The sequence below is a fragment of the Maylandia zebra genome, linkage group LG16 (genome assembly GCF_041146795.1).
Source record: "Maylandia zebra isolate NMK-2024a linkage group LG16, Mzebra_GT3a, whole genome shotgun sequence".
In the NCBI taxonomy this organism is placed as follows: Eukaryota; Metazoa; Chordata; class Actinopteri; order Cichliformes; family Cichlidae; genus Maylandia; species Maylandia zebra.
Genome location: NC_135182.1, coordinates 29,837,686 through 29,853,357, shown reverse-complemented (window position 1 = coordinate 29,853,357; position 15,672 = coordinate 29,837,686). Strand labels below are relative to the sequence as shown.

At 38.5% G+C, this 15,672-nt stretch overlaps 1 protein-coding gene across 2 annotated transcripts in view; it reads right to left on the bottom strand.

Annotated features, from left to right (window-relative positions):
• Positions 1-15,672, bottom strand: part of dpp10 (dipeptidyl peptidase like 10) — a 248,380-nt gene continuing 232,708 nt past the window's right edge. For both annotated transcript variants that reach the window (XM_004563082.5, XM_004563083.6), the window contains exons 17-26: positions 15,207-15,251; positions 11,400-11,498; positions 11,121-11,190; positions 9,776-9,970; positions 7,506-7,560; positions 7,195-7,294; positions 5,411-5,469; positions 4,817-4,889; positions 4,439-4,512; positions 1-2,317 (exon numbers count right to left, since the gene is read on the bottom strand). In XM_004563082.5, coding sequence (XP_004563139.1) covers positions 2,180-2,317; positions 4,439-4,512; positions 4,817-4,889; positions 5,411-5,469; positions 7,195-7,294; positions 7,506-7,560; positions 9,776-9,970; positions 11,121-11,190; positions 11,400-11,498; positions 15,207-15,251 — 908 coding nt within the window. In that variant the 3' untranslated portion in view covers positions 1-2,179. The remainder of the gene's footprint in view (positions 2,318-4,438; positions 4,513-4,816; positions 4,890-5,410; positions 5,470-7,194; positions 7,295-7,505; positions 7,561-9,775; positions 9,971-11,120; positions 11,191-11,399; positions 11,499-15,206; positions 15,252-15,672) is intronic.

Genomic DNA, 15,672 nt, shown 5'->3' with positions numbered 1-15,672 from the left:
GTGAAGAGTCCACAAAAAGAGGTAGATGTTAGCCCAAATGTAACCATGTCACCAGTAACTTTAGAACTGAAAGATCTAAAACTGTGAGTTGACTTTGTTCGGTTGTCCTATTATTTTCTTTAGATCTGCGTTGACATCATGTGGTTATCAAGATTTTTTTTCTCATTAGACAAGAAAGAAAAACAAAGTCTCCATTAGGAGCGTCATCTTCAGGAGATGACTAACAGGACTTTCAGAGAAGAGAAATATTTGTTTGTCGTTAAACACCTACTGATCACTGTTGGTGTTAAAATAGACCTTTTCACAACATCTTCCATCTGGCTAGGTTGCCATGTTGATGCATTCCTCCTTAAAAAACGACCAATAATGTTTGTTTTGAGCTCTGAACCACCATAGCTGTTACACATTTTGCTGGCTACTACAAATTTAAGAATTAACATCTGCTTGGTCATTCAGGCTTGTAAGTGCAGGCAGTGATTAATGCACACAGACATGCAGTGTTGATGCAAGTATGTTTGACTTTAAATAAGAAGATCTTGCCTGCTAAATCATTAATGCAGGTAGCCCATGGCCATGACAGATGACTGGGTCTCTTTAATGTGACTGCCAAGGTAACAAACAAATGAAACTTTAGATTGAATTGCTCAGTCCTGCAAACAAATGCAGCCGATTTGGTTCTCTGTTATTTGTGTTCAATCCACCAGAATAACTCAAAGGTTTTTTTTTTTGTTTAGTTTTTTTTTTACATTTTTTTTTTTTTTTACATTTTTTATTATTATTATTTATTATTTATAATCATCACTAGAGGACAATCACAATAACCCCAAAACCTCAACCCTCAACCCTTCCCTTTTAAAACAGCAAAAAGAACGAGAACAAGCATTACAAAATCCATCCTAAGAAGAAAATCAACAGCTTGAAAGAAAACAGAAAAGAAATGAAAGTACAAGACGTCCAGGTCAAATCAATCCATCCCCATAGACTAAACTTTCTATGAGATCTGACATCTTAAAAATATATTTATGTACACACTCTGCTGTATTGTACTGTACAAAATGTGGCAACACTTGACACATTCCCTGTAGACATGCAAACACCTTACTGACACTGTAAAATTCCCCATCTTAGTTCTTTTTTTTGAATGTCTTTTAGTGTCCAAAAATACGTGAAATGGTTCTTTACTCTGGTGGAGATGCACTGGAAAATGATCTCACACCTTTTTAAACTTGTGCAATTTGATTTAAGGGTTCAAATCACATATTAAGATGGAGAGCTTTTTCAGTGTGGCCTGAAACTGAAATTACTATATGGCCTATAAACCTGTTATCTTCATCCCAAACTTAAGAGTTTCTAAACTGACTGCAACACCGTGTCTCGAGGACCTGAGTTGACATAGGTTAACATGACACTGCTAATGGATGACTACCACTGCCAGCAAGTAATATTACAGTATGTTGAACCTCATAAGGCATCGTACATGTCTACACAAGACTGCTGTACAATAAAGTGTGACCTCTAAACACTGTTTCCATTCAGGGTGGGCGATGGCAGAGGGTTTCAGCAGGAAATTGCACTTATTCAGGATCTGCTCAGGTTGTAGTGAACTTGCGTGACTAAACATTTTTGCAGATGACTGGAGCATTTCCTTGTGCAACGATACAACAACCAAAAGAGAAGTGAGATCAAAGGTGTATATCGGTGTTCTTGTCTTCCAAAGTGTCGCAGTACCACAAAGGAGACTGACATGGCAAGAATGAGTGAAGCTGAAAGGCGAAGGGGGGAAAAAGAACCATGCACTTGGTTAAGTGTGAATGACTGCAGCTCGGAGAACCTGCAGCAGATCTTCAGTGTGCTTTGCCGAGAAACTGAGCGTCCCAAAACTGAAATGACTCTATGCTAGACGACAGTTCGCGCCTCAAGTCCCGGCAATGCGAGTGTCACTTGTTGTGTCCTTTAGCTATCTTTTTCATCACATTTACACATACACAGACACACACACAGGAGTGCTCATACACACACACATACGCACGCACACACACATACACACTTTGGGAGCATCAGCAGCTCTACCCCAGTGTCCTTTTCTGGCTAAACACTTGGTCCAAACACGAAAGGCCTTGACGGATTTCAGCAAAATTCTTCAAGCTCTGCCAAAGGTCTGACTCCCAAAGACACATTCCTACTCCTCTTCTTCCTCCTCTTCATCGGGTAGTGGTAGCAACTCCTCCTTCAGACACTCCCTGTAGAAACTGGTCAGTGTGGTGTAGAGGTGCTGACGACTCTGCTGAGACAGGAAGTGTCCCTCATCTGGGTAGATCTGGTGGGTAAAAGACATGGAAAACAGCTTTCAGGGTACTTTGATTGCACACAACCATCTCAGGTTTGTGGAGTCTTTTTTGTGTCTTTTAGCTTATTGTTTTTGTTCACTCTCATTCCTCTCATGTTCTTTGCTTCTATTAGTGGGACTAAACTAAAAAGCTTTGAAAACACAGTACAGACTAGTTCCTTTGCACCAAACAGAAGTAAGACAAAGTTATTGACTTTCTGGTTAATATATAGGGGTATTTAGCAGCTAAAAGGGCAGCTGTTTTGTGGAGGAAAAATGAAAACAGTGCTAAAAGAGAAAAATAACATTCGACATAATCTGCACTTCGATTCACTGGGTGGCCAGAAACACAACTTGCTCTTGCTCAAAGTGTACTGTTACTCAAACATTTCATTTCATTGACTTGTGCAGTGATATATAATCATTGTCTATTCCATTAGAATCCCACAGCTGCGTCTTCTGCTGTATAGCCTGGCTTCTGGGCAGAGTGAGGTGGGATTACCTCCTATTTTGCATCACATTTAAACAAAGTGCCAAAATTAATAGCAGAGTAGAGTTAATTTCATAAAGTGGAATACTTTAACCCCTCCCAATCAAAGCCTAAAACTATGCAGCAACTGAGAGAAAAAGTAAAAAAACAACACAAAACACAAAGGTCTGAATTAAATTATGGTCATCTACCTTCCACTTTACCAACCTCCGTATGGACTCTTGTAAGACAACTATTGTCTCTCAGCATTCAGTATTGCTGTGGTGCACTGGTGGCACGGACATCTTGCCGTCAGTGCACCACAGCCACTGGTGTTTCTGCAACACCATTAGCATCTAAAAGAATGGGATCAGAGCACGTTGAAAAAATCCTTGACGTAATCTTGCAACTTAGGAGATTTCTAGTAATGCAGTGGTTAAAACATACACCATGTAACTTCAATTCTCTCAGTCTGAACCCTTGTCATATTTTGTTTCTTTCACACACATGCGTTCTTGTCGAGAAGCATCATAAAATGCCAATTTGTTAGTGCCTCATCAGTGAAAACAAGGTTGCTTTTAATGCTGTACCTCTAATGCAGCACGAACTGCAATATAGGCAGCTGAGAGATAACGGTCACATTTTAGAGACCTACCAAGGCCACATTAGGAGGCTGAATAAGCCTCCTAATGTGGTTTCTTAGCCACAAGGTTCATCTCCTGTTTGGAATCTGCACTTGAAACTTACAACCCAATCTTACTAACCCACCACCAAAGGGAAGCTTTTGCATAACTGAGACATGTCAGTGACTTTCAAAGAACAACACACGTTTGTCACAGTTTCCTGGGAATCAGAACAAGCTGGACGTGCATTTAGAAAAGACAACAGCTTGGACTGTATCTCTGTAAGTTATCTTTACTGCTTATTTTAAAGAAAACCTTACATAATGAGCAGGTGCTATATTTAGGATGCACAACTTTGCTATATGAGCTCCACCACACGTTATTCTAGTCAAGCGACAACTATAAGATGCTCTGCCTAACACTAATCATGCCAGAGCTATGAGATCAACATGCTCCTGTTATGCTTTCTTTTTTAACACAACCTAAACAGGACATTTCGTTAAAATTCATAGTTCATAATTCATTGAACAAAGACACCATTTTTGCAGTTGTGCTTTGGTACACTACCACAGGGGATTTTAAATGAAGTAATCAAGATGCGATCAAAGTGTAGATTTTCTACTTTATTTATTTGCATCAACTTGCATTTTTATAGCTTATATGTGATACCCAAAGAAATGTCAGTGTGAGGGAGGCTATGCAAAATATATATTTAGAGCAGATAGGATCAAAGTAAAAAAGAAATGAAAATTTACTCGTAATTGTCTTAATTAATTAAAAAAAAATTTAATAAGGACGCTTCCGTGAATATTAAATGGTTAAAATCAAGGTATGGCCAAAGAATACTGAAAATATTCTGTAAAAAAAACCCAACCTAATATGGAAAGTCTTTTATTTAAAAAATGTATTTATTTTATTTTGACACTGTATAACAGTTGAGCCATTTATCATTGCCATAGGTCATTGTTTTCTACCAAATGCACTCTAAAAACCTAGTGATGACATCTCTGGGTTACACACCTGCATTGAGTAGTTTGCTCCAACTTTCACAAGGTTCTTGACGAGCTCAGCAGTGTGCTGGAAGTGGATATTGGCTGGGAGTAAAAAGAGAAAAATGTCAGCAAGATTCAGCCTGAATCCTAACTGGGGAAAAAAACAGACAATCAGATTCTGGGAGAATGGAAATGCCTCAACAAATCCGACATGCATGGTTAATCAGGGAATGTTTTCCTCTGGAAATCCCAGCATCAATTTAGATAACCCACTTTTCCATTTATCTTTTGATTAAAAAGCATTTGCCTCATTACCTTCCAGGATTGCATGCCTCTTTGTGCTCAGCAGTGATGCACCACAGATAGCGTATTTTCATTTTTATCTACGATTTATTTTGCTTCTTACCATCTGCTGTGCCATGCACCAGCATCAGTGTCTGTTCCCTAAGAGCTTGAACATTCTGCAGCACACTGGAAAACTGCGAGAAAGAGTGGGGAGATAATTAATTGATAGATATGCTAACTGGCATTGAGAAATGAAAATAAAAAAGATGCAGAATGTGATCAAATGAATGGCACTGTACTAAATTACATTCTACATACAGACACACACCGACAGAGTCATTCAAATTAATTCGAGATCTTTAAGTGATAAGGCATCTCCCACAGATATTATTTTCTGTTCTTGAAATATCACAGATTGCATAAATTATGAGGAAAATGTAAGGTGTGGTACAGCAGAAGCCATGAAATACTTGTCAGGGTCAGATTTGTTGTTTGTGCTTGTGCAAAAAAGTGTTTTGTTCTTCTTCACTGCCTCCTTCCTATCACACTGGGAGGAAAGTACAAAAAAAGAAAAAGTAAAGCAAAGCATCGCTGCCTCTGACTTTGATAGCAGCTGCTTTCAGTAACTGCAGGAGCTTAACTGTAGGTGTGTCATTGATGTTAACGTTTTCAAAGATCAACAGGAAACATGCTCGTGGAAGCAGTAAACACGCACCTGATATCTGCTGTCATCCCGTAATGGCATGCCGAGGTATCGTTCAGAGAACGCTGACGCTGTGCAAATGAGAAGTGAGACAATCTTAACAGTGCCACTAGCACACAGTGCTTCAGCTGCAGCTAAGTACCTGCACAAAGTGGAGATCCTGGTATTCAGGGTCCAAATTAAATACTTTTAGTAAAAAGGAAAGCAGCTTGTGGTGGTGAAAAAGTCATCTGTGTCATCTCAGTGTTGCAGAGGACAATGTTTACAGTGGTCAGATTCATCTCACACTCAGATTTCAGAAATAAACAGGTCATTTTTAGTGAGAGGCTAAAGGAGAAGAATAAAGTTTACATTTATTCAGTTTATTAATAAATGATCTAGGTTTACTTTGTCACTTTACTGTGTACTTTAATTGGTTGAATTGCCCGTTAATCATCAGATGTTGCAGACATGAGCTATGTCTTTTTCATTTGCTTCTGACAGTTAGAAATACAGATTAGTTTTTGGCTGTCATTGACATATTGAGCACTGCTCAATATGGAGAATTAAGTTTTGCTTTTGGGTGTAGACATGAGTCTAAATTGTTACACATGAGATGCATAATTCATGTTTGGGAAAATATACTGAGGTTTTAATGAATAAAGATGATGATGCAATATGGTGATGATAAATCAGGACCAACCGTTTCATGATTGTCTAAAAATGCTCTATTCTGGTAAACTCATAGGAGCTGTTAAAGTTGGGAGCTCACACAGTGCAAATGACAACAAGGGGAGTACAATCACAAAGCACGGAAATAAGAAAAAGCAGGAGACAAGACACAGGTGAAAACAATCAGGGAATTAGAGGGAAGACAGAGACAAAATATTACTGCATCTCTACTTTCCTTGCCATTTTTCCTTGGCCTTCATGAGAAACACTTAATGAGACCAAAGAGGAGTGATAAAGTGATAAAGACTAAGAGAAAGAGAAACTCATTGTGGAGAGAGTCCAACCACACTAGGGATAAATCTGTTCTTCATGAAAGACAACACCTGGACAGCAAGCACTTCATGACAGCATTTTAATGTTCTAACCTTGGGGTTCAATGATTAAAAATTCAAAATACATATCAGTAGGTTAGGGTATGAAACGGACAATATGCTCCACCACTTTTCCAACTATGCTGATCTTTTAAGGAATGGTTGGATATTGCATCGCTATAAATTGTAGGATGATATTATCTCCTCTCCTCTTGCTTAGTATCTGAAGAATTCAAACAGTTGTTATGAGTGCCAGAATGAAACCTTCCTAACCAAAGCAGACTATTCAAATGTACCCATGAAGCTAGGACTTACATGCAAGGAAGAACAATTCCCAAAGCGAAACAAGAAGCAGAAACAAGGAAGACGAGGGAGCTAACCCAGAGGGAAAACATGGGAAAACAACAACAATGAAACACTGGGGACACTAAAAAGTATAAAGATAAAAAGAATATCACTTAAAAAAACAAAAATGCAGAACCAGAACATGTTCAATAGTACTGTGTTACAGTATAGAGAAATAAAGTATATTCTGTGCACATTAGTAACTAGAATATTCAAGCCAAATAAAACTGGTGTGGTACATAATGCTGCCTATATATATTATATATTTATTGTTGTGGACCAACACAATGGTCTGAAATTCCACAATGTATGAAATCCACAGGAAAGTCCACCACAGCAGTTTTACTGATCTTTACTTACATTTGCTTTGCAGCTTGTAAAATGTATCTTTAATGTGAATTAACCTCTTTTGAGAGATGTTTTACTCACCATAGAGTTTCCAGTCGGTCACTGGTGACATTGCACACGCACATTTAAACAGGCTGTCAGTAGACTTCAGCATCATTAATGTTATGTAGGCTCCATATCCCTAAGTGAGCAAACACAAACATTTATTCATCTCTAATTGCTGAAATCCATCGAGTGTAAAAATGAACTTGGATTCAATCTCTGGAGTCACTCAGTAGAAATTTTACTAAGTAGCTTCTTGGCACTTAATAATTTCAGCAATGGAAGTAAGAATAGAATTTAGATGGTCGCAAATTAAAAGTAGAAAAATGGAGGAAAAAAAGGAGGCTCACCTTTCCAAACACTGCTATCCTTGTCCGGTCAATGTATGGAAACTTCATCATGTAACTGGAAAAACACACACATGCTATATGACCTACAGAACTTCTTAAATGTGGTTGCATGGGAGGAACCAAGAATTGGATATCAATAAATATAAAAAAAAAAAAACACTTGAAAAATCGCAGAAACTTCAGTGAGTTCTAATGATTTTATTCTTGGATACATCTCCTGCCTTCATAAACATGCATGAGACGATATGACTGCACCATCAATTTGAGCACAAGAGTAAAGCAAATGATTTTAAATCCCGAGAGTCCTCCTCCTGCCTAAAGAAGGTTAAAAAAAAATCAACTGTATATGTGTAAAGTCTGATATGAAACTGATATTAAAACAGAATCAAAAATCCAAAATCACAAATCACCCCTGACCCTCACTCCACTCACTCCACTATGTCATCTGCAAGGATCATAGTCGACCTGTACAACATCACTGCGCAAACAAGAAGCAGCTCAGAGCTAATATCTGATACAATCCCACCCTGTAACTTTTACACACCTCACCATTGTCTCATTGTCCTCATACATGTCTTTCACCACCTCTTCCACTCCTGTGTTCCTCATACAACACTTCCTCTCTTGCAACCCTCTCATATGCTTTCTCTAGACCCAAAGACATTGCAGCTCCTTTTGACCTTCTTTATAATTCTCGATCAACAAACTCACAGGAAAGATCACATCGCAAGACCCAAATCAAAAAGCATCATAACGTTACATGTTGAGTCTGGCTAAATGCAAAAATGCTAATGGTGACCCTGCCCCGACTCCTAAGAGACTAGAGTCCATCCTCAGTGTGCACCATATTCTTGCTGTGCCTGACTCTCCCTGTTTTGACTATAAAATGCAAATTAAGCAGAGTGTCTATAAACTTCAAAGAGTTCTGTGGGACAAAGAGGCTGACAGGATTTTATTTTTTTAATTAGCATGAACGAGCAGAGAATTTATAGTCCACTGATCACTTATTGCAACTTACTGTACAAACAGTAGCAACAACAACTACTGCCTTACTACTGCCTTGCCCACCCGCAAAGTGCTTTGTTTGTGTACAACATGTGAATTTGACGATTAAATAATAAAAAAAAAACTATAACCTGTTTTATTTATTCATTTTAACATTGATCAATTCCTGTAAGATGACACTGAGAAAGTTTGATAGTCATCACTTGGACAAAAGGTTCCAAAGTGTCTGTTCATAGAGGGGAATAAGCTTTTGTTTTGGACGTATCGTGGGGTTCTCTCCTGGAAGAGTGACAATCTTGCTCCATTTGGTGGGAGCAATTTCCGGTGTAGCACAAACAAGCAGTGGAAAAAACATGGAGTTTACTGAGTAAATATGATTTTTATTGGGAAAAATCAAAAAAAGTTAGTTGATCCTGTTATGCTCACCATTTTATCAAAATTGTATTTGAAACTGTTTCACTGTTCATGAATGAAAACAACCTTTGGGGTTTTTTAACTAATGAAATGGACCATGAAAAACTTTGAGAACCACTGGCTTAAATTAATTGTAATAATTGTATTATACAAATATTAGAGTAACGATCAACATATGATTTTGACACTTGCTTTTTAAGTTACTTATAATTACTTTGGCGTTATAAATATGCATAGTAAAGTATTCTTTATCCATCATTAAATATGTCTGAAGGGTTACAAACTGAATATATATCTATATTTTTTTTTTTAGTCAGGGGAGTTGTGACAGTTTTTGCATAGATTTTTTGATCATCCATTAAGATAAACATTCTGAATTTGTTGTTATTTAGGTATTTTTTGGAAATAACAGCAAAGGAAATCAGTATCTTACAGTATTTAACAAAGGTATGTATTGTCTGCTGTTAAATCCATGTGCTGTCTGAACTGGCAGCTCCTAAACCAAATAATGAAACATCCAGAACCTCTTATGATTTCATCTGAAACTGTTTACACTATGGTTTCCAATTTAAGTCTAGTCTATATTATGTCAAAAGGAATTTATCTGGAACTTTTATTCTTTAAAGGATTTCTTCCTTTATTCTTGACTTGATAACCATTTTCAAGACTTTAATTAGACACAGTAGTGCAGAAATATTCAGATCAAATAAAAAGAGGATGGCATTCTGCTTTAAATTCCAAACTGAGTTACAAAGCTCTTGTTCAGGGGATTTGCACATATTTTGAATTTTTTATCTCAAAGTACAAGAATAAAAAGTAAAAAGTAAAATAAAATGGATGTGATAACATACTCCACTGCTGCAATCTGGTCCTGAACATCAACAGTTCCCAGTCTCTGGTGAACTTCGTGCAGTATCCTTTGACCCTGGAAGCCGCCGCCCCGGCCGTCCAGACGGGCCACGATGATGTTGTCAGAGCTGACGAGGACCGAGTCCCAGCTGAGGGAGAAACGGTCACTCACAGCCTGACCTCCAGGGGCGCCGTCACTGAACAGAGAACAAACATAATCAGGCACTTTCAGGCAGCATGAAGCCGCATTGGTCATATAACCTCTGTAACTGGCAGAAATTCCTTTTTGAGCTGATACAACTTCCACAGTAAAAGAGGTCTAAAAATGAAAGAAAAAATTATGAAAGACAAATTTCAAAATTTTCACTCTCTGCTTGTTACCTTGGCTGTCAACATGTAGCTAAGCAATGTAGGGAGGAAATGAGAAAACAAGTAAAAAAAACACTGTGTGTGTGTGCAATGACATCATAGTGTTATAGTGGTTGGTGGTAAGATAGCGCCACATTAATCAAGTGCAGATTAATTGCAATCACCCTAACCATCCTAGGGCTGGTCAGTTTTCTGGAAGAAACCCTGCTTTTCCAATTAGGTTGTCATCCTGAAGCCTGTGACAAACAACAAACGCACAGCTTGCACCACAAACATCCTTCATCTTGTTCCACTGCTCCTCGGTGGGCAGCAACCTTCAGGGAGTCATTAGAACTCTTTGGACTGAAAGTACCTAATAACAGGCTTACGGTATTTATCAAAATACTATTAAGGAATTTGTTCAAGTTTAGCATTTTTGCTCATTTGTTTTACTTTCAAAAGTTACCTCAGAAGTTGGTCTAATCTACTTTGAGTTAAGACAAGTACTTCTAAGACTTCTAAGCTGATTCTTTCTAAAGACTGAAATAGCTTTTTTCATAATGCAACATGTGACCCAGTGCAAAGGTATGGTACATTGACTTATTTTTAGCTGTTTAACAGTTAACAATAATGTTTATTTTCCTTCATCTGGACCTTAGTGCAACCTTTCAGTTTTATTATATACATTTTATATGACAGAAAATAAGGAAAATAGGTTCTCTTTACAATCAGTCTGGCATAGAACACTTCATCCTGTCAGTGATTATTTTTGCTTTTATTGGTTCATTATTCAAATGGATATGAAAAAGACTGAATCACAGGTTGCCACAAAGGTACGCTGTGATTGACTTAACATGACCCCGGTTACTTTACATGCAAATTACGGTCAGGAGTGTGATTACAACTGGAAACGAATGCATTAAATATTCATACATTTTCTGTTCTCTCTTACTTGACCAAGGACTGTGAGATATAGTAGAAAGCACATGTGATACATACACGACCAACAGAAGTCCATAGTGGCGGGAATCAGAGAAGTCTGGTGGGTACGAGATCTTCAAAGGTAAATCTGTAACAAGAAATGAGAGAAAAGTCGATGTATTGCAGTTCACCAGTGAGTTACACTAACACCACAGAAACCTACACTTCAGTTCAGTTCATTTTTATTTCAAACATATACATTCACCAACATTTCATAAAATCTTTCCATGCAGTTGTTTGAAAAGGAGTAGGCAGAAGTATATATACTTATTTAGCCCTACCCCCTCACTTCCTCACCAAAATGTTCCATTGGAACAGTTCTGAAGTCTGTCAGCTGGATCCTTTTGTACTTCAAGGCTGCCTTCAGCAAAGAGTTGTTCTCAAGGATGTAGTAATCTGTAAAGATGAGGGCAATGTGTTTAAAAGATGAAAGAGTGCAAAAATTGTTGTCAATAATCTGAATGCAAATGACCTGTACGGAATTGTCTTTTGAGGCTGTGATGTAATGAGATGAGATGGAAAGTGTATGTCAGACAAATAAGATCTGATTCTAGGGGATTGTTTCTGAAATAGTCTTATTTTGTGGCAAATTCATAGAGAGAGCTGAATAACTACAATAATGTAGCCAATATTAAACTTGGATGAGCACAGAAAAATAAATTCAAAAAGTTCAATTTCTGAAAGGCATTCTACACACAGCAGCTTCTGGCCTCAAAAACAGGAGTCCCACTATTTTCTCCACATGTAATGAACAGTGACTCTCTGATTTGGCCATTTTTCCATTCAAGCCATCTGAACAGCAGCTAAATGAAATGGAATTCATCCAGCATTTCTAATAGAAAACCCAAAATCAATAGACGTCTCATTATGAAACCGCCAGAGGCCTTGAGTTCCCAGCTGTGGATGGAGGCACTGTCCTAATAACCCTGTGCAAATTGCTTTTTCTGCAGCACAGCTGTTAACTTTTTCTTTTCTTTTCTTTTTTTTTTTTTTTTTGTTGTTGTTGTTGTTTTTTTTTCCTTGGGAAACAACACATACATGTGGATAACGAGAAAAAGAGTGTGTGTGTCCATTTTCATGCCAAAAATAGAAGAAAGAAATCTGGATTTGTTGACTGTGTGGTCAATGGAAGAGCCTACAACCTGGAAAAATTGGTGGTGGGTGACTGAGTGCAGTGAATTGTTTTTTGCTGTCGGAGACTGATTGCAAGTAGTTGTGACGACCAACTTATCAACCAGACTTTGGGCACGCGGCACCCTCAACCCCTACTCTTTGACAATGAGCAGAGTGGTTTCCAGTGTTTCAGGCTTTTAGTCACATTTGTATACATAGATCAGTACACAGTGAAAGCATCTCTCCCAGTCTTTTCTCAGCAGTGTACACACATTGAGAGCAACATTCATGCTTCTTCATTTTTTGTACCTCCTTCAATAGGTGCAGTTATATAACTCATGTGTATCAAAATGTACCTTCCACAAAGCTACAACTTCCCAGACAAGGAAACTGCAAGTTGATTGCACATGTTCGCAAATCACTTTGTTTGCATCGTAGTCTCCAACCACTATTTTCCCGAGTGTGACTGTCGTGTGAGCTCTGCTGGCTCTGACGTACAACCAGATTCAAGAGGAAATACTTGTCAGCTTGTATTTAGGTCTTATACCAACTACATTTCCTTGGCCTAATGCCCACCCAGCCACTTACAAAATCGACTGTCAGGGAAGGATAGGAATCTGACGCTGCATGTGAGGATATTTACAGAAACTCTTTACTATTTGCTTTTATTTCCAGAAAAGATGGGATTGTTTTAGGTAAAAGAGAGACTCTGTTACAGGTTTTTTTTACAGTTTTAAATGCTTGAAAAGATGTTTAGTTCCCTCTATTTCTGCATTTAGGTGTGGCTTTAATGAGTAAATGTCTTGAACTGTACCGATGTAAATCAGGACATGTGGGTTGCTGACCCCTCTCCAGAAATCATACCTTTTACTAAATGGGACTCATTCTATTTTAGGATTTTCCCTACTTTAAACAGATAAGGGTTAGTAATATTTGAATCTCACGGTACACCTGGTTAGAAGTAGTTTGCCTGCCTTAATTTTTTGTGGCACAGATTCAACAAGGTGCTGGAGACATTCCTCAACAATTCTGGTCCATATTGACATGATGGCATCACACAGTTGCTGCATATTTGTCAGCTGCACATCCATGATGGGAATCTTCCAATCCAACACATCCCACATTCCACGCATGCTGTATTGGTTTGAGATCGGGTGACTATTGAGGCCACTTGAGTACAAGGAATGCATTGTCATGTTCAAGAAACCAGTTTCAGATCATCTGAGCTTTGAGACGTGTTGTGTTATCCTGCTGGAAGCAGTCATCACAATATGGGTGCACTGAACCCATGTGAAATGTAGCCTCAGTTTCTTGTTCTTTGCTGATGGGAGTGGCATGTGGTGTGGTCTTCTGCTATTGTAGTCCATCTACTTCAAGGTTCAAAATGCTTTTCTGCATACTTCAGTTGTAAAAAGTAGTTATTTGAGTTACTGTTGCCTTCCTGGGGCTTTTTTTTTCACCTCTGACATCAACAAGGCTTTATGATCCAGAGAACTGATGCTCACTGGATATTTTCTCTTTTTCTGATAATTTTCTATACAATCAGCAGTTTCTGAAATACTCAGACCAACCCGTCTGGCACCAATATTGTCACTTTCAAAATTACTGATGTAATTTTTCTTCTCCATTCTGATGCTAAGAATCAGCAGGACATCCATGTCTACATGCCAGAGTTGCTGTTGGGTCTGCGCTTCCACAGGCCCCGCTGGTTTAGAGACTTATTCCCATTAACGAAGCAAGATGAACAGTAATCGAACAATTTTACTTGCTAGCAAGGGACGCTGGTCGGAACCAGGCTCTTGGAGCTGAACGCTCCTCACCTGTTTCCTAGCTAACTTTAAATAAACAGCCTTCCTTGCAGCCTTTTATTGACTACAGTTACAGTTTACATAGGCACCACCCATTGTAACACCCCCTGTGGTGTGTCGTGCCCTTGTATATGTGTGTATGCATGTGCGAGAATGTGTGTGTGTGTGTGTGTGTGTGTGTGTGTGTGTGTGTGTGTGTGTGTGTGTGTGTGTGTGTGTGTAGGTGTCCGTGAGTGTTTGTGTTTGTGGGTGCATTTGTGTGACCTCCTGCTCACCAAAGGGTCATAAAGGCAGGAAGTTTACTTAACAAGAAAACAGAACCTTCACCTAGGATGTGCCTATAATAAAACACTACAGCCTCCCCCACCATTCAACAGGCTGGGGAAGGAGTCAGAAACAAAGGAATGTCTTTGATCACATAGTTTGCACCAAGACTTACAAATTTAAGTAACACAATGACAACATTTAACAATTTGACTCTAACAGTTGCTGTCATGTGATTGGCAGATGTCAACATTTGCATTGATAAGTGGCTGAATATGTATACCTAAAAAGTGCATATTCATAAATTACTTGAATACTTATAAATTTGCCTTATTAAGTCTACTAAGCCGAGCTTCTAAGCTCTCTGAACTTCTCTAACTTGCTTGCTTCAGCCTGGAAAATTCATCTTGGTCATGAAGTTCCAGAAATGTTGTCATTAGCATAGAGGCTACTTGTTGTGACTGTCAGTTCCATTCATAAAAATTGGGAAAGAAAAACAGAAGAGTTTCTTTGCTCTGTGAGAAATTTCCTTTTTATCAGTGAAATCTATATTTGTTACAAATTCTCCGAAACACAGCGACCAGTGACTCTTTGGCAGTCACCCAAAGGGGAAGACAGTAACAGAGATTTTGGCTGAAAATAACTGTGGTGAACAGGAACATCGGGTAAGTCTTATGAGATTTGATTTTGTCGTCTATTTTTGTTTGGAAATGTTTCTACAACACTTACACTTAAACTCAAAATAGATTCAAATTAAAGCAGTCAGTTCCATGAATACACCCTCCTCCACCCACCCATGTTGCTTGTCAAGGGAAAATAACATTTACAGTTCTTGCAAGAGGCCTATTGTGTTTGAATGTCGCCTCATTCACAAACTCTGAGTTACTTTTTCTAAAATGTGAGATACAAATAAACTTACTTGAATTATTCAGACTGTGTAGGATCACAGTAGGTGCTCCTGGACCTGAAAGGAGACAAAAAGAGCATCTAAGTAATTTAAGCAATTTCCAGCATCTTTATTATCATGACTGGAGACATTTCCTGTTAGGATGCCTGGGTCGTTGACCCAGGGTTTTTGAGTTTATTATATTATTTATAATTTCTAGTCTTTGGGTTTTTGTTAGAGTCATGTCTTATGGTTTGTTTCTGTGTAATCCTTAGTTGCTGTCTCCCCTGTCCGCTATATCCCTGTTTCCAGTCAGTGGCTGTGTCTGCCCTGGTCCCACGTCTCTGTTCCCTCTGTTGTAGTGCCTGCATGTGAGTCTGTCTTTTGTTCAGTGTGTGTTATGCGTTTCCTGTTTTACTTTGAAGGTCTCTGTCTTATCTCAGTGTGTTCCATTTACGCTTCCTTGTCTCGTCAGTTCTGATTTGCCCCAGCTGTGTTT